Below are 19,613 nucleotides of genomic sequence, written 5' to 3'. Positions count from 1 at the left end.
AGAAGGCTTGTCCCAGGGGCAGGGGCTCCCTCCACATCTTCACCGCACACGTGTATCCACAGAGCGACGGCATCTGCCACCAGGACCTTGTTAGAAATGCAGAATCTGGGGGCACCTGGGTGGCTCCGTCGGTTAAGCTTCCAACTTCAGCTCAGGTCATGATCTCATGGTTTGTGAGTTCGAGCCCCCCATCCGGCTGTCGGCTGTCAGCACAGAGCCTGCTTCAGATCCTGTCTCCCTCTCTCTCTCTCTGCACTCCCCCCACCCACGCGTGTGCACTCTCTCTATGCAGGCTCTCAGGCCCCACCACAGACACTGATCAGAATCTGCATGTTAACGAAATCTGCAAGTGATCTGATGCTGGGCTGTTTGAGAAGCACTTTCCATCTCTTTCCCGTTCTTCCCCTTCCGGGAGGGCTGGTCGGGTCATCTCCCCAGCAAGGTGGGGGCTCCACAGTTGACATATTCTGAACTTTGCGCCTATGTTTGCGGAGTCCCCCACATTATGAGTCTCTCCCAAAGAGAGGCCCAGGAGGGAAATCCAGGGGGACCGATAATCACCGGAAAGGCCTTGCTTTTGCAGGACCAAGGAGTTCTTCCGGCTTGGCCTTCCCATCCCTGCTTGGATGTCTCTTCCGCACACATGCCTGGGGACTAAGGGATCATCACCTTGGGGTACAACCAGAGTCACCTATGAGAGTCAGTCACAGCCGTCCCTAGAAAGTAATGATCTTTCACAAGGGTCACATGGTCACACTTAGCAGCTGTCTCCCCTGGATCCCCTCAGAAGGAAGGAAAGCTGAGCCAGCACGTAGGGAGAAGACACTTTATTGGGATGTTGCTGCAGAAATAGCTACAGAAAGCCAGGAAGACTGGAGGGAGCGGCTCCCCCCACACAGGCCGCTAGGGGACCCACAGGGCGGGGGAGGGGCTGCAGGGGAGCCTGGTAGTGACTAGAGGGCAAGAGTCCCCCCCCCCCCCCCCCCACCGATGCTCTCTGGCATGAGGAAACTGCTATGAGAGAGAGAGAGAGAGGAAAGACAAGTGGGGCTAACAACCCAGATGTCATGAGGGGGAGAGAAGCAGGGGTCAATGCGGTCACAGCCCTCGGGAATCACTGGGTCAGAGCCTGCACCACGTCCTTCACCAGCATGGTGCCGATCACCATCTTCTCACTGTTGACGGTCAGCTGGGCGGCTCCAGTGGGCCGGGCGTCCAGGGTCAGCAGGACCAGGCTCCCACTGGTCAGCGTCCTCCCCGCAAATCTGCGGTGAGGGTAGAGGAAGGGTCTCGGCCTTTGGGCATGCGACCCTCCTGCAAAGCAGGCCTCCCTAAAGCCCGCCTCTCCCCTCTGCTGGGGGCTGAGTACCTGTACTCATCAGAGGCCCCACAAGGGACACGACCCAGGTTGGCAACGGCAGTCACTCTCTGCACCACAATGTGGTCATTCCGACAGGTGTCTGGCAGTGTGAGCTTCTCTGTGATCTCGCTCATGCCTGTCAGCTTTCCTGAGGACAGAGGTCATGATGAGGGCGGAGGCCACACGGTCCAGAGGCTGGCTCCTGAGTCTGACCACGGGGTATCCTCACCAAGTTCTCCTCAGGCTGGCAGGTCTCATGCTAAGAGCAGGTGTGAACCTCTCTCTGTCTTGAGCAGGGGCTACTTTCCTCCTGGACCACACCCTCCTTCGGGAAGCCAGCCTCCCCACCCCACCCCACCCAGGGCTCTATCCGTGTTGTTGACCAAAGACTGACTTGGCACTTCCCCAGCGTCAGACATCCGGGCGACCATCCCCTTGGGAGGGAGGCACCAGTGGACATGGTGGCCAGTCAGCTTGGAGAGGAGCTCAAGGAGGCAACGGCTCCGTACCTGGCCAGGGCTCCCAAAGCCCCCAGGCATCCACAACCTCTCCTCTACAGGGCTGACCTCTCCTCTCCACTCACACACTCTAGGCCAGCCATGCGACACCCTCTCTGCCCTCCTGCCACCTCCTCTTCAGCCCCTGTCCCCTCCCTGCTGCTTCCCCTCTCCTCCTTTTGAGAACGGACATCCCTCTCCTGCTGCCCCTGCCTCTCCTAATTCCAGACTAGTGACATTTCCTTGCCCCATCCCTTCACTCTCCCTATGTCCAAGTCCCCAAGTCCCTAAAAAGTCCCCTCTGGAAGCAAGACTCCCGCCTCATGCCACTGCCGTGCATCCCTCCCTTGCGTGGCCAAAGTCCTCCCAAGAGGGCTCCATTTCCTCAAGCCCTGGTCTCCTCCAACCCGCTGCAGATGGCCTCTGTCTCCCTGGGCGATGGCCTGCTCTCTGATGTGGGCAGCCTCCTGTCTGCTGGAGCTGAAGGTCTTGGGTCATCCTGGCCTGTAGACCACCCCAGGGCACCCTTGTGCCTTCTCGTCTCTCCTGGTTCCCCTTCCACCTCTTACTCTGTTCCTTCTCTCATCCCTCCCCTCCTTCTTCTCCGGAAGCATGCGGGTTTTCCACAAGGAAGTTCCTTAGCCTTCTTATCTTCCCACCCATCTCTCTGCCAGGGGGATCTGACTCATACTCACAGCTTTGGCTGTCACCTCCATCACCTCTGTACTCATGACTCTGGCCTAGAGGTGTTTCTGGGGCACAGACCCGCATCTTCAGTGGCTTATTAAACACCTCCTCCTGAATTTCCCAAATGCACCTCACAGTCCTCTTATCTGAAACCAACCATGATCTTCCCTCCTCCCCTGCCTAACCCATTCCTCCTTCTTCCAGATCGGGGCTCAGCACATTACAGACCACAGGCCAGATCCAGCCTGCCAGCTGTACGGCCCACAGTGGTTTTTACATTTTTAAAACACTGGGGGGGGGGGGGGGAATCAAAAGATTAATATTTCGTGACATATGAAAATTATGTGAAATTCAAATTTAAGTGTCCATAAATAGAATTTTATTGGAACACAGCCACACTCGTTCATTTACACGTTATCTGGGGCTGTTTTGCGTTAATAGCAGCAGAGCCGAATAATTGTAGCAGAGACCACGTGGCCCACAAAGCCTAAAACGTTTGCTTTCCGGCCCATTACGGAAAAAAGTTTGCCGAGTCCTGGTCTAGGGGAAGGGCACCGAGTTCTCCCTGCCATCCCCACATACCTCCCTCTTCTCCTTCTCAGGGCAGCTGCCCACGGCTGCCCCCTCCCCCCTACCCACCCAGCCCTGCATTCCCTCTGCTGTGGCTCTCATCTGGTTCCCACCTTTCTCTCACCAGATCTACTGCAAGAGCCTTATAGTCACAGAATTTAGGCCAAGGTCACACACCAAGTGAGTGGCGGGGTCAGAATTTCAAGCCAGGACTCACAAAGCCCCATGTTTCTCCTGCTTAGGCTGTCCCGCCTCTGTTCCCCACTGCAGGCTCCCCGCAGTCCAGTCCTTGCTGTGGGTGCTGCCAGATCCCCCTTGCTGAGGCAGAGGCCTGAAGCTGGCCCCTTCCTCAGACACCTTTGGCGACCTCTGCACTGTTAGGAAAATGAAGTCTAATGAAGTCCTAATCTCTCTCACAGCAGAGGTGGACCTGATAACTTTGGTGACCCCTTCCAGCTCTGAAATTCTGGCACTGAAATGCTTTAGCACAGCATTCAAGACTTCCAGATGCTAGACCAAACATCTCATTTTCAGCTTTGTTCTCATTACCTCTGTGTACTATGGACTCCTAAGCTCCAAACCAAATTGTCTTTCTCCTCAGTTCCTGCAAACTTTCACCAACACGTACTCATGATATTTTCCCAAGCTGGAATGCAGGCCTAGAATTTTCTGCCTGGCTGAGTCCTGCTCTCTCCAAAGCTTCACTGAAGTGTCCTACCCTCTGTGAAGCCTTTGCCAGAGGCCCACGCTCTGACGATGCCGAGGCCCTTCCAGCAGGACTGCACCATGAGCTTCCGGGGCCCCAGTGGGTGGTGCCGAGCCCCTCCCTGTCCACCCTGGGGAGTACTCACCCTGTTCCTTCTTGAACTCATTCTCGCTCATGAACACGGGAGCCATCAGCTCCCCAACGGGTGGCTGAATGGAGACGTAGAATTGCCGGGTTTGGGTACTGGGAAGGGTGGGGAGGAAATGGAGGGAGAGGAAGTGAAGTGAGGCACCTTTTCCCCTCACCTCCCACTTTGGAGGCAACAAGAGTGAGAGAAGATCTGAGAGCTTGGGATGACTTCTGAACCCAGCAGGTCACGATGTATCCCTGACATTCTGCCCCCTCCCCTCTCCAGCCCACCCTCCCACCCTGGGTTGGATACACACCACAGCTGGAAGTTGGCTGCCTGGGTTGAGTCACAGAAATTAATGCCCATTACAGCAGTGACAGATTCTCCAGGTGCCAGTGACTCTGCAGTGGTATGGGGCAGGGAAAGGGGGACAGGGAAAGATACTGTCACCTGATAGGTCTGGAACCCAGACCCATTCTCTCCTCCACTGCCAGAGCTGACCACCCCTCTATGCACTCCTGGCTTTCTAGGTCCCTGGAGTATTTCCTGGTTTTCTTCTGAATTCTAAACACCCTTTTCCCACCCACCCTTACCCCATGTAAGTCAGTCCTGAAACAACCAAGGCCCATACTGTCTGCCTCAAGCACCTTCTGCCCTGATACAAACGTGCTTGTTTCCTAGTTTGTACTATCTACAAGGGCACGATCATGTTAGATGCCCTCTTTGTGCCCTCATGGCCTGGCCTGGCACAGAGGGGGCATCAGCAGCCACAGAAAGACTGACACTGCCCAGGAGCCCCCTCCTCCAACATGTCCAAGGCCCTCCGTACCGATTTCAGGGAACTCCTGGATGCTGATGCCGGCGGGCAGTTTGGGGGTGCCCACGTGCAGGCCCTTGATGGGGGTATCAGAGCTGTTGGAGAAGTGGATGTGCACAGATACCATGTGGGGGTCCCCAGAAAAAGGCTGGCGACTGAAGGTGTAGTCCACGGCCAGCCCCTCACCGGCTACACGGTGCAGCAGCTCCTGCCTCCCAACACCTACCACTGGACTCAGCAGCTGGAGGGGTGGAGGAGGGCCAGTATGGAAATGAACAAGGAGAAAGCCTGTCCCTGCCTTGTCCTCACCTGGGGTCACCCAGCAATGGGGACTCAAAGCTATCCCCTACATCACACCCCTCCTCCACACACACAAATCCACACTGTAAGATGCACCCCAGACATGTGTCCCTCCCCCATCCCACTCACTGAGGGCACCAGCGGGGAGTCTGTGAGCGTCAGGCCCTCCAGGTCAGTAGCCAGACTGGTGGACACGATCGTGGGGGGAGACACAGGCTGGACACTGGGAGGGGTGACTGTGGGAGCAGATGAGGAAGGCTACGATGAGGGAGGCAACGTGGAATCAGCTTGGATTGAGCAGGGAACCCAAAGCTCAGGGAAGGAGACGGTTCAGCACCATGGACAGCGAAGCACGTGGCATCCTGGGGGCTCTTAGGGGAACACCAGGTCCTGCATCCCAACCCCACACCTGGGGAGGCTGTCCCTCTACCCTCTTGGCCCCAAAAGTGTGTTCCGTCTGCTCTCCTTACCCTGGAGCCCTGGGGAACCTAATCCAGAGCTCCTAGGGACCTTCCTAAGCCACCTTCCCCAGGTCTTCCCCCGGTGACTTCTACCCAAACTCACAATCCTCTAGGTCAAGCAGGGAGATCTCCTTGGCTACCGGGGCGCTTTTGCCACTGGGAGGCTGAAAGACAAAAATGGGATACAGGTGCAGGAGGAGAGCACCTGGCCTGTTCTGGGTTGGGCAGATGATGCCATGGTCTATTCTAGATGGTGGGGAGGTGACTGGCCTGCCTCAGGATGTGGGAAAGCCCCTGGCCCATGAGCCCACCCCCCTCTCTGCCCCAAGGCTCTCACTGTTTTTTTCCTCCAAGAGGCAGGTTCCACCTGCTCCTCCTCCGTCTCTGATGTTCTCTCAGATTCTGATGAGCCACTGCTGGAATCACTGTCCTCCTCTGAGGATGAACCTCCTCCCTGTCCCTCGGGCACCTTCTTCCTTTTCTTCATCTTCCTCTTCTCACCTTCCTCCTCACTCTGTTCACTGGAGGAGAGGGGGTGAATGGGGCTCAGGCCCGGCCCGGACACACCTGCCCTTGCCTCACAGAAGAGCAAGAAAAGACCAGGAAAATGGGGGGGGGGGGGGGGGGGGAGGGAGCCTGAGCCAGTAGAGCCCAGCTGGGCTCCTATGTCTGGGCTCCAGTGAGAACTCTAAACAGGCCTGGGTCCCTGGTCCCCCAATGCTTCTCCCTGCTGTTCCCATGAGGGGGCAGGCTCAGCACAGAGACCCCCTGTAGCCAGCCACAGCAGCCATCATGGGAGTGCACTGGGGGTCTGAAGGCCCCACCAGATCAGGGGCTCTTAGAGTGGCTAAGGCTGAGCATTCCCCCTCCTTTTCCACAGGAGACCCTTGAACCCCACCAGCCACCTGGCTGGCTCCCCTCTTACCTCTCACTGCTCCTCCCCTTCTCTTCCTCCTGGTCTTCACTATCAGACTCACTGCTGGACTCCCCAGAGCCGCTCTCACTGCTGCTCTTACTGTCCGAGGCACTCTCGGACTCGGGGTCTGTGGAGGAACTGTCTCAGACCCCCTCCCTGGGTGCAGACTTCCTTGGGCCCAGAGCAGGTGCCCTGGGGTCCCAGCTTGACTCAGCACTGAAGCTGCAGCCCCCTGAGCTGCCCCTGGCCCCAGATGCCAACCGGGCCAACCAGGACACAGGTGGATGTGTATGGCACATGCAATCCCTCAGGACCACCGACTCACGCACAGATGCACACAAACTGGTGCATGCCCCCGTGGGCACATGAGGCCATGTGAAGCACACAGAGTCCCCAGCTCTGCTCTCTCCTCACCACTGTCTGCAGACTCTGTGGGGCCTGACTCCCCCTCTGAGTCAGAATAGAAGGGTTTCTCCTTCTCCTTCCTCTTCTCTCGATTGGAGCACTTGGTCCATTCTGGTACCTGGAAGTGGGGGGGGGGTGAGAGGAGCATTGAATCACGGCTGGGGAGGAGGAAGGAAAGCACAGGGCCTCTTTGCCTCTCACCCTGCCTCTTCTTGGGCCCTGCTTGGCCCTGTCTCCAAGAGGGAATGATGAGGTGGAGGGGAGGGGCAGCACAGGGTACGAGAGAGAGCACTGCACACAGAGCAGAGGGCACACGGCACACGGGCAGGGGGACCTCCGTGTATTCGCCCAACAGGCCCACGTGGGTCTCGATAAGGGACAGATCTTCTTCCTGCGTGGGGGGAGGGTGTCAGGAGGGCTGGGCCAGCACGGCCAGGGCTCTCTGCTATCTGTGCCCCCCCCCCCCCCCCCCCCACACAATTGAACCCTTCACCCTGCTGACCTCCACGTTCCGCACAGATGGGTCTGGAGCCTCCTCTGGCCAGTCTGGGAGCTCCTGGTAGCCTGTGGCCTTGGCATTGAGCAGGTGGGACAGTGAGCCCAGCTGGAAGTGGTCCCGGTCTGGGGGTAGGGTTAGAGGTCAGGCCAGGAGTAGGTGTTGGGAAATGTCCTGGGAGTTGTCTCCCAGATGGGGTGGTGATTCTGGCTGGGATCCCTTATTGAGGTAGACAAAAGGGGTGGGTGTGTCCTGTACGGGTTCTTCCACCTTCAGGAAGATAGGCCAGAGGGTCAGGTTGTCTGGCCTGGCTCAAGCAGGAGCTGAGGTATGGGGCAGGTGGGACTGCGAGGGAGGGTAGGGGGATGGTGTGGGGAGAGGCTGCAGTCCCATCTATTTGGTTCTGCCTATCGGGGAAGCAGACACGTGAGTGACGCTTCTCTTCCAAGGCAGCGGGGGCTGTGTGCCTCAGCACGGCCAGGCTTGGGAAGGAGGCCTAGATGATATGAGGATAGCAGCTGCGAAGAAGAGGCTGGCCAGGCTGGGGCGAGGAGGGAAAGGCAGCCTGGTCAGGCCCTGTGGGGAGAGGTGAGCAGTCTGAACGGGAGTGGGAAGAAGTCAAGGCCAGAGGTCCAGCCTGTGTATTGGAGACTTGTGAGCGGGGATGGGTTGGGAAGGAGAAAGGGACTTCTTCCTTCCTGGCAGACGTTCAGATCCGCCCCATCTCTCAGAATTTCCCTGTTCCTGAGGTCCAGGGAAGAGAAAAAAAATGAACAAAAAGACACCCAGGAGAACCGAGCTTTGTAAGGGAGCCAGGTCCCCTTCCGGATTCCGAGGTCCAGGGAGCCAGCTGGCGGACTGTCCCCTCCCAGCCTCTCTCAGGGCCCCTATCACAGGACGTGAGCCCAAGGACAGAGGCAAAGCCGAAGGCCCAGCCTTTGGGCAGAGCTCCAGTGGCAGCCCAGAGCACCGGCAACTTTCTCAGGACTCCTAACAAATCTATACCTCTCCTCTGAATGCTGTTTGACTTCCCGTCCTCCGGGGTCCTTGGTATTTAAATCTGGATACATAGTGCTGGCTCAGGGAGGGAGGTGGACGGGGGCGCCAGACAAGAGAGGAGCAGGAGCCATGCTGGCTGGGAGGACAGGGACTCAGGTGAGATGATGCTGGTGGTGGTTGTGGGTGGGGGCGGGGGTGGGGTGAGGGGCAGAGAGACTGGCATTTCTCCTGAAGTCCTGGTGTCTGGCTAAGACTGGAACCTCAGGGGGAAGATCTGGGTATGGGGTCCTGGCCAGTTCCCCTCCTTCCCACCTGCCTCCCCCACCTCCTGCCCCTGGAGGTTACCCTTGACTTCAGCTCCCACCTTTGAAAGATGACTCCAACACCGGGGCTGGTTTGGGTGCCAGGAAGAGCTTCTTGGCATGGCGGCTGAGGGCCCCACCCTGCTCCGAGGGGACGATCAGCTGCCGGGTGAAGCGCGCTCGGTCACGAATGTCATAGTTCTGGTCGTACTTGGCCAGACTCAGCACATACTGGGTCAGCAGCTTGGTCTGGGGGACGAGAGGTGGGTCAGCAGCGGTCAGAGACAGAGGGGACACAGGAGGCCCTGCAGCAGATTCTGTAAGCCCCCGCCTCACGCGGTGTCTCTCTCCCAGCTGACGGGCGGCTGCCTCCACCCTCTTCCTCTCCCACCTGCCCTCCCTTCACCCTGCCTTTCCTCTCCCCTCCCTGGCCCTGACTCCCGACCCCAGCTTTGACGGCTGCCGGGGGCCTGGTGAGAGAGGTCGCCCCTTTGCAATCTCCTCCCTCTTGGCCATGAGCTCCATTCTTCCTGAGTCCGTGGTCTCCACTGGCCCAGGCCCAGCTCCTACCCCCATTCCAGGGAGGGCCAGCCTCTTTACTTTAGGATGCTAGGGTGAAAGGAGGTCTAGAACATTCTGCCGGAAATCTCACAGTTCTCAGCCTCCACCACACAGAGGAAAACTAGACAACAGAAGGAGTTGGCGGGGGGCACATGGGGATCCCATTGGTAGGGGCTGTCCTCATGCCCATTGATCCACATGGTACAGTCTGAGCAGCCCAGAGTCTCAGAGGCCATGACCTCCCCTGAAAGGTTCTAGAGAGCAAACTGCCTATGGGTCCACTGTCTGCAATCAAGGCAGCCACATCCTAGGACCCCAAATCTTGATTTCTGCCTTGATCCTGGCCTGCTCTAACCCGCCTTTATGACATGACAGGTAGCAGCTGTCATTCTAGCTCTGTGTGCTATGTAAGGAGCTTCACACGATCCCGGGTAATGTCCACAACTCTCCCGAGAGGTATGTGCAATTGCTCCCACTTACAGAGAAGCAGAGTCAGAAGTGACTTCTCTCAGATGAAGGAGCCAGTCAGTGCTGCTTCTAGACCTGGGCCCGCCTGAGCCGGCAGTCCACCTGCTTCCCGACACTGCCTACCTGCTGACATAGGGGGCTGCCCCATCCGGGTCTCCACCAAGCACATGCATCTCATGTCTGCGCAGCCAGAGTGCCTGGGGTAGCAGGACCCAAAGGAGGAGTCTGGAACCAACCTTGGTCTTCCTGAGGTTTATGGACATCCAGCCATGGACATGGCTGATTCAGGTAACCCAAGGGGAGCGTCAGAAAGACGTCCAGGAGGGGTTTAGCCCCCAGTTGCTGACCCAGAATCAGAGCTGCTGCTGTGGCAAAACTAGAGAGCCACTGTGACTCTCAGGTACCTACAACATGGCCCGCAGGGATCTTAGTGGCCTCGCCTTCAGCTCAGTCCCGTCCAACAATAGGAGCACCTGCAACACTGTTCCCATCACAGGAAAGTACTCTCAACTCCATACTCTCCCACGTAGGACACCTCGCAATGGACTTCATCACAGACCTTCCCCTCCCTGGGCCAGACATCGTTTGACTAGTCATGGCGGGCAGATGTCCTTATCAACATGGTCTGATATCAAGATGCTGCCGATTCCCCTCTACAGACTTCCCAGCCGGCTGATCAGACATTCTCCCTCCCCCAAGTCCTTGGCTAGTTCTGGAAAGAAGTGTTAAAGATCTGCCTCCATCTGTGCACAGACTTAAATGCATATCAGCAGTCAACATAGGAAGGGGCTGGTTCACCCACAACACTGCAGCATTTGCTTATAACAGTTCATTACGCTTCTCCATCCCAAGAACCCATTCACCAGAAATGATGGCATCCAGTCTGCACCACCCAGACCCTCACCTCGTTCAGCCAGGATGTGCAGGATTTATGGGTGGCTCAAGAGGGCCTGTGAGACACGCTTCAGTGCACCAAGAACAGAACAAGTTTCCTACGACTGGTGGGAATTCTTCCAGGGGAGAATTTTAAGTGAGGAACATGGACTCCCTTTTTTTTTTCTTTCTTTTTTGATATTTATTTATTTTGGGGGAGAGTACAAGTGGGGAAGGGGCAGACAGAGGGGGAGAGAGGATCTAAAGCGGGCTCCGTGCTGACAGGCTGACAGCAGCGAGCCCGATGTGGGGCTCGAACTGACGAACCGTGAGATCATGACCTGAGCTGAAGTTGGCCCCTCAACTGGCCTGAGCTACCCAGGTGCCCCACACGGGCTCCTTTTCAAGAACTGATGCCAACATACCTGCATTGTAACCACCTGTTAAATCTACTGGGAAAGTGGCTCTTCAAAAACCTGAACCAAAATACATCCTGACCTCACATATAAAAACAAGCTCTAGGGGCGCCTGGGTGGCTCAGTTGGTTGAGTGACCGACTCAATCCTACCACGCAAAGGAACTGCATCCAGCCACCAACCAGCTCGGAAGCGAACCATTCCCTGCAAAGCCCCCAGTGAGAGTCCAGCCTCTACCAACAGGTCAGCCACAGCCTTCAGAAGACCTAGTGAAGACAGGCCTAGACTCTCGGCCCACAGAAGTCACAAGAAAATAAGCATGTCGTTCTAAGCCACTAAGTTTATGCTAACTTACTACACAGCAAGAGAAAACTATGAGGGATTAAAAAAATACAAAAAGAGAAAATAAATCTAGAGGAACTTATATGGGAAGTATTTAATTGACACAGGAATGGGGAAACCACTTTGTAAATACGAAGCCGTCGGAAACAGAAATGAAAAAATTAACACATTAAAGGAGACACAGATGTGCAACTTCTGGATGACTATATACAGGGACCAGAAATGTTTCCTAAGGCTAAGGAAATAGATTATAAGATTAATGGTGGTCTTTTCTAAGTGGTAGACCTATGGCTAATTTAAACTTTTAATTATTATTTTTCTGGCTTTTCCAAACGCGTTATGATGACCGTGCATTACGCTTATGATATTTTTTTTTAAAATTAACTTTTTTTTTTAATTCTGCAGCACTTTATCAAAACATTCCATCCACTACAGAGGCCAGATTTGAGCCCCCACCAGGCCCCCACCAGGCCTCCTCCCACACATCTCACCTGACAGACAAAAGGCAAACTCCCACCCAAAAGAACTCCAGGCAGTTGCCCCCAGGTGCCACACCCCCAGGTGCTGTAATGACCACCTTCACATCAAGCCTTCTGTCAGTCCATCTATTATCAGAGCTTTTGTGACCTCTGGCCTGGAACCGGATTATCCGCTGAATCAGAGCGGGGCAGAACTTCATCTTGGCCACCGCCCAGGCCTCAGCCTGGGCCGGGATCTGGTATGCGCCGGGGGTCAGTAAGCTGGGAATGGCTGGGATTGCTGTGGCCCGTAGCAGGCCCGGAATGTCACCTATAATCCTGGCAGGGGGAAGCATCACCACTGTTTTGCAAGAACATCCTCCCAGAATGCCAAGGATTCCCTTTTCTCCACCACGCTGAGAACAGGCTGGGAAGCAAAAATGGAAAAAGGGAGGGTGGGAGAGAGGAGAAAACTCTCTTTATTGAATCCAAGAACCACTCTAAAGGGCCTGTGCCTGGGAGGACCCACCTTCAGATAAAGGGTGCCTGGAGGTCAGTATCCATTTGCCTGAACAGCCTACCCCGGGTGCCCTGTTGGGGCTGGGACCCCTGTGGCCTGTCGAGGAGAAGGGTTCAGCTGAACACACCTGAACTCTCTGTGCCAACCCTGATGACAGTTCTCACTGCTCTGCATTACGTACCGTTCTCCCTACTTGGCTGTGAGCATTTGGAGGTCAGTAAACATGTCTCGCTGATGGCCACTATCCCAGGACACAGCTCAGTGCCAGGCATATAACTCACAGGTCAGCACTCGGGAAATACACGCCAGATAAAGCAATGAAAAGGTGAACACATAGCTAAGAGTGACAACTCGGGGAAACGCCGCGTGGGCACACCCAGACTCATGAGAACACGCGGACATCACACATCGCCACTCTGGGGCTCAGGATTCCTGCTGGGTCCTCAGCCTAACAGGGTGGCTCCCCACCCATACGGCTTCATCTTTTGAAATGTTCCTCCCACCTGTTACTTCCTCCCCTCTGAAGAAAGGAGGCACACCAATATTTGTTCAGTGACTGAATGCTTCCCCACAGCCTTTTTGCAACCTGCTTCGCCCACGATACTGATGCTGGCAGACTAGGTCCCTCATTGCTCCCATGGGTGACTGGTGCCTATTCCAACTCCTGATGAGTATCCCAGCCCATGATGGCCCTGCCTCCCCAGCTCAAGTCCCTGGGCCCCCACCCTTGTCACCACGGATCAAAGGAAACACTGAAGAAGCACAGGTGCCCCCATCCAAAGACTCCATGGGACGACAAAGAGGCCACCTGCAGGCCAGCAGGGACGTCACAATCTCCAGGGTGTAGCCAAGCTGCTGACCCCAGCCACCTGCGCAGATACTTTGCTCCACAGATTGCCAAACTTTTTCTAGAAAGGGCAGAGAGCAACTATTTTACGCTTTGTGGACCATATAGACTCTTGCAACTAGTCAACTCTGCTGTTGTAGCACAAAAGCATCCATAGACAATAAATGAATGAATGAAGATGGCTGTGCCCCAATAAAACTTTATTTACAAACACAGACAGCAGGCTGGATTTGGTCCACGGGCGATATAGTTTGCTACTTCCCTTAACTGAGTGGGGCAGTGAGTGTGGGAATGGTCATGGCCCTTGGTGTCTCCAACCCCTGTAAGCTCTGCACATTACACTTAATTCTTAGGAGAATCTCCTGGGACCATCTCAGGAGTTCACCCAAGAAGCTTCTTATATCCTGATATTCCAGCTTAGTGGAGCCATGCCCTTGGCTATGCAGAGATTTGCCCTCATATCCCTGGCACAGACTGGCCAAACATCACCAAGCTTTGGGAGTAAGGACAGATCACATCTCGTGGAACACGTGTTCTCCCACCGGCGCGTGTCATCGCTGGCTCCTCCCTCGCTCCCACTCAGCTGTGGTTCTTTAGGGCCCCATTGTTCCAAAGGCAGCAGGTAGGAACACTCCCACAGGTGGACTGGAGGTCACAGCCCCGTAGGAGAGCCTCTTCACCTGTGGCCACCACCCCCACCCAGCCCTTGAGAGTAGCCGTGGACACGGGGACACTGGTTATCGGGAGAGACCAGACGTTTGCCCTGAACTCTCTCATCAGAAAGAGAGGTTGGAGTTCACACCTACCTGGTGAGGGTCCACTGACTCCTCCCTGGGCCATTTCTGGGGCCCGGCGTGTTTTAGGGGGCATCTCTCAAGCCTTACCTGCTTAGAGTTAGTCAGGTAGAGCTTGGCTGCCAGGTTGATGATCTGCAGCTTGACGATGTCCTCCTCTGCCGTGAAGGACTTGGCCATCTTTCTCAGGACGTCAGGCGCGATCTTGGGGACGTGCTCGCAGTACTCGCCGATGAGCCACAGGATGCTGGCCCGGGCCATGGGCACCTGTGGGTGCGTAAGAGGAGTCAGGACTGGGGTTCGTGTGGAGATGTGGGTGGGCATGTGGCCTGCCAGGGAAATGGCATTCCTCCCGTGTGTGCTGGGCCAGGAACTGCAGGGTCCACACCCCTGTCCCGTGGGACAGATTAGAAGGTGAAAGTTTCCTAAGCAGCATCCCCCCCCCGCCCTGGGGGTTCGCTAGCAAGCGCAGAGCTTCCAAACCCCAAAGTCCGTCCTGGTTTTGTCTAAAAGACTGATTTCCTAGATCCGTTGTACCCTCCGTGCTTTAGTTCCATGCTATTCTTCCCGAACCTCCAAGGAATACCTTATCTTAGTGCTTCAAGTTACTGGTGCAACAGCCACACGCTAGGTTTTTCCAGTGCACCATCGGCCACCCTCGGCCAGAGCTTTGGAGAAAACATGAGTGGCGGTACAGGTCAGGGAGCTCAGCAAGGGACCCTCAAGGGGAAAGCGAATCTTGGGCAACGAGTCAGGGTTGCCTGGTCCCATCTTTTCCCTTTTTCCACCTGCAGGCCCTTTCAGAGCCAGCACAGAAGGTGTGGAAGTTGGTTTCATTAGGGCTAGCGTGTTTCATCGCGGGGTTTTAAAATCATGGGGAGGAGGCCGGGATGGGAGGGCAACACGGGAGGTTCCTCCCTCGCCTGGATGTTGTCCGTGAGCTTTGCCAGGTGCTTGATGATCTCTCCGTGCTGCGCGGGCTGCATCTGCAGCAGCTTCTTAATGACAACCACCGACTCTGCGACCACCAGCTCTGCGGAGCGGGAAGGGAGAGTGTGGGCCCGGGGCGGTCACATGACCACACGCAGGTAGACGGACACCCCTGCAATGCCCCCAGACCCTTGGCTCTCTTCCACAACCCTGTGCATTCCTCTGGTGGCCCTCGGGGACGCAGGAACACTTAAGACACGCATGGAGGTGGACAGAGGGACGAACACGCATTGTGCCTGGACGGATAGGTGCACACCCTCTGGTCATCCAAGTTGGACACGCAGACAAGCACTGACCGTCGCGGTTGGACAGCAGCTGCACCAGGCCGTTGAGACAGGTGTCACGGACTCGGCCGATGTTGGTTGCACAGCGTCCAATGGCCTGGATAGTGGCTGCTACAAAGTCCTTGTCCATGCTGCGAATGTACGTCTGTGGGACACCACAACAGAGTGATCCCCAGCAGGCGGTGACCCTCAGTGATTCTGCCGGCTCGCGGGTGACCTTCAGGGAAGCTTGTCACCCCTCATTCAATCACTCATCATGCTAGAGACTAAACTCTGGGAGAGAGAGTGACGCCCTCAGCCACCGTGTGTGTCCCTTAGCCCAGAGCCAGCAGAAGGCTCTGGGAGGGGGCCTAAGACGACACTTTTTCCACTTGGGGCTCATAAGAGAAAGTTGGCCCATCGGGACGATTCTCACTGAGCACAAGGAGCTGCGGGCACCTCTCGTGGACCCTCCGGCAGGCAGGTGGGCCCCAGCCCGACCTGAACTCCCGCAGGACAGTAGGGGTGTTGGGCCCCGGCCCTACCTGGAACTCCCGTAGGACAGTAGGGGTGTTGGTCTCATTGGCCAGGTTGGTCAACACTTCCAGCTGCAGGGAGACAGAAAGCGGGCAGGGTGGCCCGCAGGGTTTCTGTGCCCCCAAACCCCTCATTCCAAACACACTTCACAGACCGGAAAACAATCCCACGGACGGCCCTGCGTCATCCTTAAACTGATGAAGGAGATGACAGACTGGGAAACTTTCCCAAAAGGCAGGAGGACCAGTTTGTCTCTTAAATGGATGCCCTGACAGAGGACGCTTCTAGAATGATCCTGTCACCTCTCCACCTCCATGGAAAACAAAGCCTCCTGTTGCTTTTAGGCTAAAGAGCAACGTCCTTACCATGGTCTATAAACCCCTGTGGGATCTGACCGCTGTCTACCTGTTTTCACACCACTCTCCCCCTTGCCCTCTATGCCCCAGTCATACTGGCCTCTTGTCAGACCTCTTCCTGCCTCAGGGCCTTTGCATATACTGTTTCTTCTGTGGGGAGCAATTCTTGCCATTCCTGCCCCTGCACTTGCATAGACAATTCATATTCATTTCTCAGGCCTCAGCTCAAGCCTTGCTTCCTAGAGGAAAGCTTCCCTGACACAAGACTAGACGCCGTCCTAGTCTATGCTCTGATAGCCCTCTGCACTTCTCTTTCTTACCATATTTCTCAAGTGGCTTTTTACATTTGTTTTGTGATTGGCTGCTCAGTGTCTCCTTCTCACCCCAACGAGACCATCAGCTCCCCAAAGACAAGGTGTCTGATGAGTTTGCCACGGCTCATACCCCTAGATCTAGCTGTAACTGACACAGAGTAGATGTTCAGAGAGTCGCGATTAACTGCTGCTGAATGAAAACTACTCCATAAGAGCAGGCAGAGCCCGAATGGAATGTGGGTATGGGCTTCTGACACTTTTTCTGTGGGTGTATGTTTGCATAAAAGCCTGAGGGGGAAGATGTGTGGGGGCGAGAACACAGTGGGTGGAAGACAAGAGACTGTAGCTAGCAAAGTATGAATTCTGGAATCAGCAGGACTGACTCTGGGGTAGCAACCTCACCTCCTGGGGTCTGCATTTTTATAAAATGGAGAAAATGTACACTTCCTGAGGTTATTATGAAAATCAGGTTACTTCACATATGAAAAGTGGCAGATATCTGTTGGATACCAGGCAAAGGGCAGCTCCCTCCCCCGCCCCGGCCCCCATTAGCCCAGCTTCCTGGGCCAATACTCCTGGGTGGAGTGGCCACAGGTTCAGAAATAGGCAGGCCCCAAGGTGGCCACTGTGGATATCCCAGAGGGTCGGTGGGGGCAGGAAAGGCCGCAGGCACTTCTGTCCATCGCTCACCTTCAGGATCTTGATCTGGGTGGGGTCGGTGGATCTGATGTAGAAGCTCTTCAGGTAGGGCTCAAACATACCCTGTTGTGAGAGAAGCAGCCCCAAGGAGCTCCACCGCAGCCCCAGACTGGGGCTTCTCCAGAGCTACCCCACCTCTCCCGTTCTGGGGCCCAGAATCCTTCCTGCCTCATCGCTGCCCTTCCCACTCCCCTCTCAGATCTGACCAGGACTTTCTTCGCCAGATTTTCCTCCCTCGGCGGCCCTCAGGACCCAGACCCTGCTTCTCCTCCGTGTTTGGGGGTCTCCCGTTTGCATTCTCTCCACAGCAAAGGCACCCCCCATCCTGCCTGTCCCCAATGCCCCCCCCCCCCCCCCGCCCTGCACTCGCAGGAGCCACCCCTCGGAATACGCGAGGGCAGCCTAGGTCACTTGCTCACCCGGCGCTTGATGGACATGGTGGCCACGTTCTGGAGCACCACGTACTGCACCTCACTACGGAGAGGACAGGAAAGAGGTATCTGGGCCCCTCGACGGGGCCCAGGGGCAGCGAGTGTAGGGAAAAGAGGTGGGCCAAATAGGAGGGCGGGGAGAGCACCGGTCGGAGGAGGGCAAGACTGGGGTCTGTACAGAGTGGAGGGGTGGGGTGAAGGCGCGGGGCGTGATACGCCCAGAGTTTGAGAGTAGCTGGCAGGACCAGCCCACCCATCATGGGCAGGGAAGGGCGAAGTACGTCAGCCCCCGGTGTGGGCGGGGCGGGCTAGCCCACCGACCCCTCCCCGTGTGGGCGGGGCGCGGCCGGGGCGGATCGGCCCACGGTGCGGGTGGGGCTGGGTGGGCCAGCCCACGGGGTGGGCGGGGCGGGGCCGGGCTGGTCAGCCCACGGGGTGGGCGGGGCGGGGCCGGAATGGTCAGCCCACGGGGTGGGCGGGGCGAGGCCGGGCGAGTCAGCCCGCTGTGTCGGAGGGGCGGGGCGGGACGCGCACCTGTGGCTGCGCAGCAGGCGCACTAGCGCCTTGGCGATGACGCCCACCTCCGCCTTGGGCGCCAGATGGAAGTAGAGCTGGGCCACCGCCATGACCACGGCGGCGCTGCGGCTCTGCAGCAGCGGCTTCGTGTTGCGCAGCAGCAGCCGGTGGTCGGGGTCCATGACGTAGGGCTTGCGGGCGGGCAGCGCAGCGGTGGCCGCCTCCTCCGAGCCCGGGCCCTTGGCCTCGTCCTCTTCCGAGCCGTAGAAGGCTTTCTCCGGGTTCTCCTCCAGCAGAGATTCCTGCAGGCGGAGACAGGGGGAGGGGGTGTCGGCGGCAGTGGAAACCTCCTCCCGGCCGCCCTCCTACGCACGCTGCCACGGCGAGGCCCGGCCCCGGGCCCACTCACGTTCTGGGTGGGGCTCAGGAACTGCGTGCGCGCGTAGCGGGTGAGCATGCTGATGATGACCACCTGCCCCCCACTCCTCCACGTCGATGAGCAGGTTACAGAGCTTCCGGTAGTTCTTGTGTATCAGGTCGATGCGCTCGGGGCAGACCTCCTCGAAGGCCATCACCACACTGCCCGCCACCAGCTGGGGAACGGTCGGTGGCAAGAGGGTGAGCCGGAAGGGCAGAGAGTGCTTGCCCCGTCTCCTCTCCACCACCCATCCCTGTGCGCCCATGTACACACCGTGGTCTTGTCGGCCAGAAGTTTCTCAATGACCTCGATCAGCTGGTCCTTCTGGTCCGAATCCAAACTGTGGGAGAAACTGTTAAGAGGGATTTGCCCCCCCCCCCACCTCCCACCTTCGTAATATTTGCCCAAACTGTGGTCACCTCCCCTACCCCAACCCTGTTCGTTAAGAAGTGTGAGCTGCCACCCCCGCAGTTCTCCATCTCTCTCACTTCCCCAAACCGTCTTCAGCCATCTGAGTACAAAAAAGGGGCAATCTGCAAGGCTTGGGAGAGGCCAGGGGTGGCCCGGGGTTGGGAAACACTCCCCTGAGGAGCTAGGGGCGCGGCTGGGGCGTACCTGTAGAGTTTAGGGATGGCGTGAGCAGCTGTTTTCCGTACATAGGGTGACATGTCCGATGCAGCTTCCTTGATGGCCAGCATCATGATGGGCACAATGATGGGCACCCGGATGCTAGACAGGACGCGGAGGGCACTGGCCCGAATCAGCTGGTTGGGGTCCTAAGGGCAGAGGTGGAGGCAGAGCCATGAGAGGGCACAATGGCCTGATGGAAAGGCCACACCTGTGGAACTCACTGTCCCTAGCTACCTACCACCCGTTCTTGCCTCCCTGACTCCCTGAGTGATGTGCCCCTGCTAGGTACCCAGGGTGGGAGGGGGGTACTACTTGAGGGAACTGTTGGCCCCCGTTGCAGACATCTGACGCCCGAACAGTTAGGGCGATGGGTTACTTCACTTTCGGGAAGGGTAAGAATCTTTCAGAATCCCTAAAGTTCCTGAAACACCTCCTGGTCCCTGCGTGGGGGTGGGGGTGGGGCGGTCTTTGTGCTGGTGCAAGAGCTGACTGCCAGCAAATGCAAGCTGGCCTGCCTTCCAAAGAGTTGGTTAA

General features: G+C 56.9%; 1 protein-coding gene across 1 annotated transcript in view; it reads right to left on the bottom strand.

The window, feature by feature from the left end:
• Positions 1-812: 812 nt before the first annotated feature.
• AP3B2 (adaptor related protein complex 3 subunit beta 2) overlaps positions 813-19,613 on the bottom strand; it is a 34,052-nt gene continuing 15,251 nt past the window's right edge. The window contains 23 exon segments of the mRNA XM_043554650.1: positions 813-1,265; positions 1,370-1,508; positions 3,966-4,063; positions 4,267-4,351; positions 4,780-5,008; positions 5,197-5,303; positions 5,632-5,692; positions 5,866-6,049; positions 6,454-6,571; positions 6,859-6,967; positions 7,352-7,470; positions 8,709-8,895; positions 14,016-14,192; positions 14,849-14,958; positions 15,212-15,344; positions 15,724-15,786; positions 17,076-17,147; positions 17,504-17,558; positions 18,050-18,333; positions 18,441-18,509; positions 18,511-18,624; positions 18,723-18,789; positions 19,065-19,225. Of these exon segments, the coding sequence (XP_043410585.1) occupies positions 1,115-1,265; positions 1,370-1,508; positions 3,966-4,063; positions 4,267-4,351; positions 4,780-5,008; positions 5,197-5,303; positions 5,632-5,692; positions 5,866-6,049; positions 6,454-6,571; positions 6,859-6,967; positions 7,352-7,470; positions 8,709-8,895; positions 14,016-14,192; positions 14,849-14,958; positions 15,212-15,344; positions 15,724-15,786; positions 17,076-17,147; positions 17,504-17,558; positions 18,050-18,333; positions 18,441-18,509; positions 18,511-18,624; positions 18,723-18,789; positions 19,065-19,225 (2,892 nt within the window). The 3' untranslated portion in view covers positions 813-1,114.

This window comes from Prionailurus bengalensis, chromosome B3 (genome assembly GCF_016509475.1).
Source record: "Prionailurus bengalensis isolate Pbe53 chromosome B3, Fcat_Pben_1.1_paternal_pri, whole genome shotgun sequence".
In the NCBI taxonomy this organism is placed as follows: Eukaryota; Metazoa; Chordata; class Mammalia; order Carnivora; family Felidae; genus Prionailurus; species Prionailurus bengalensis.
This window is presented reverse-complemented; position numbering and strand designations above follow the sequence as displayed.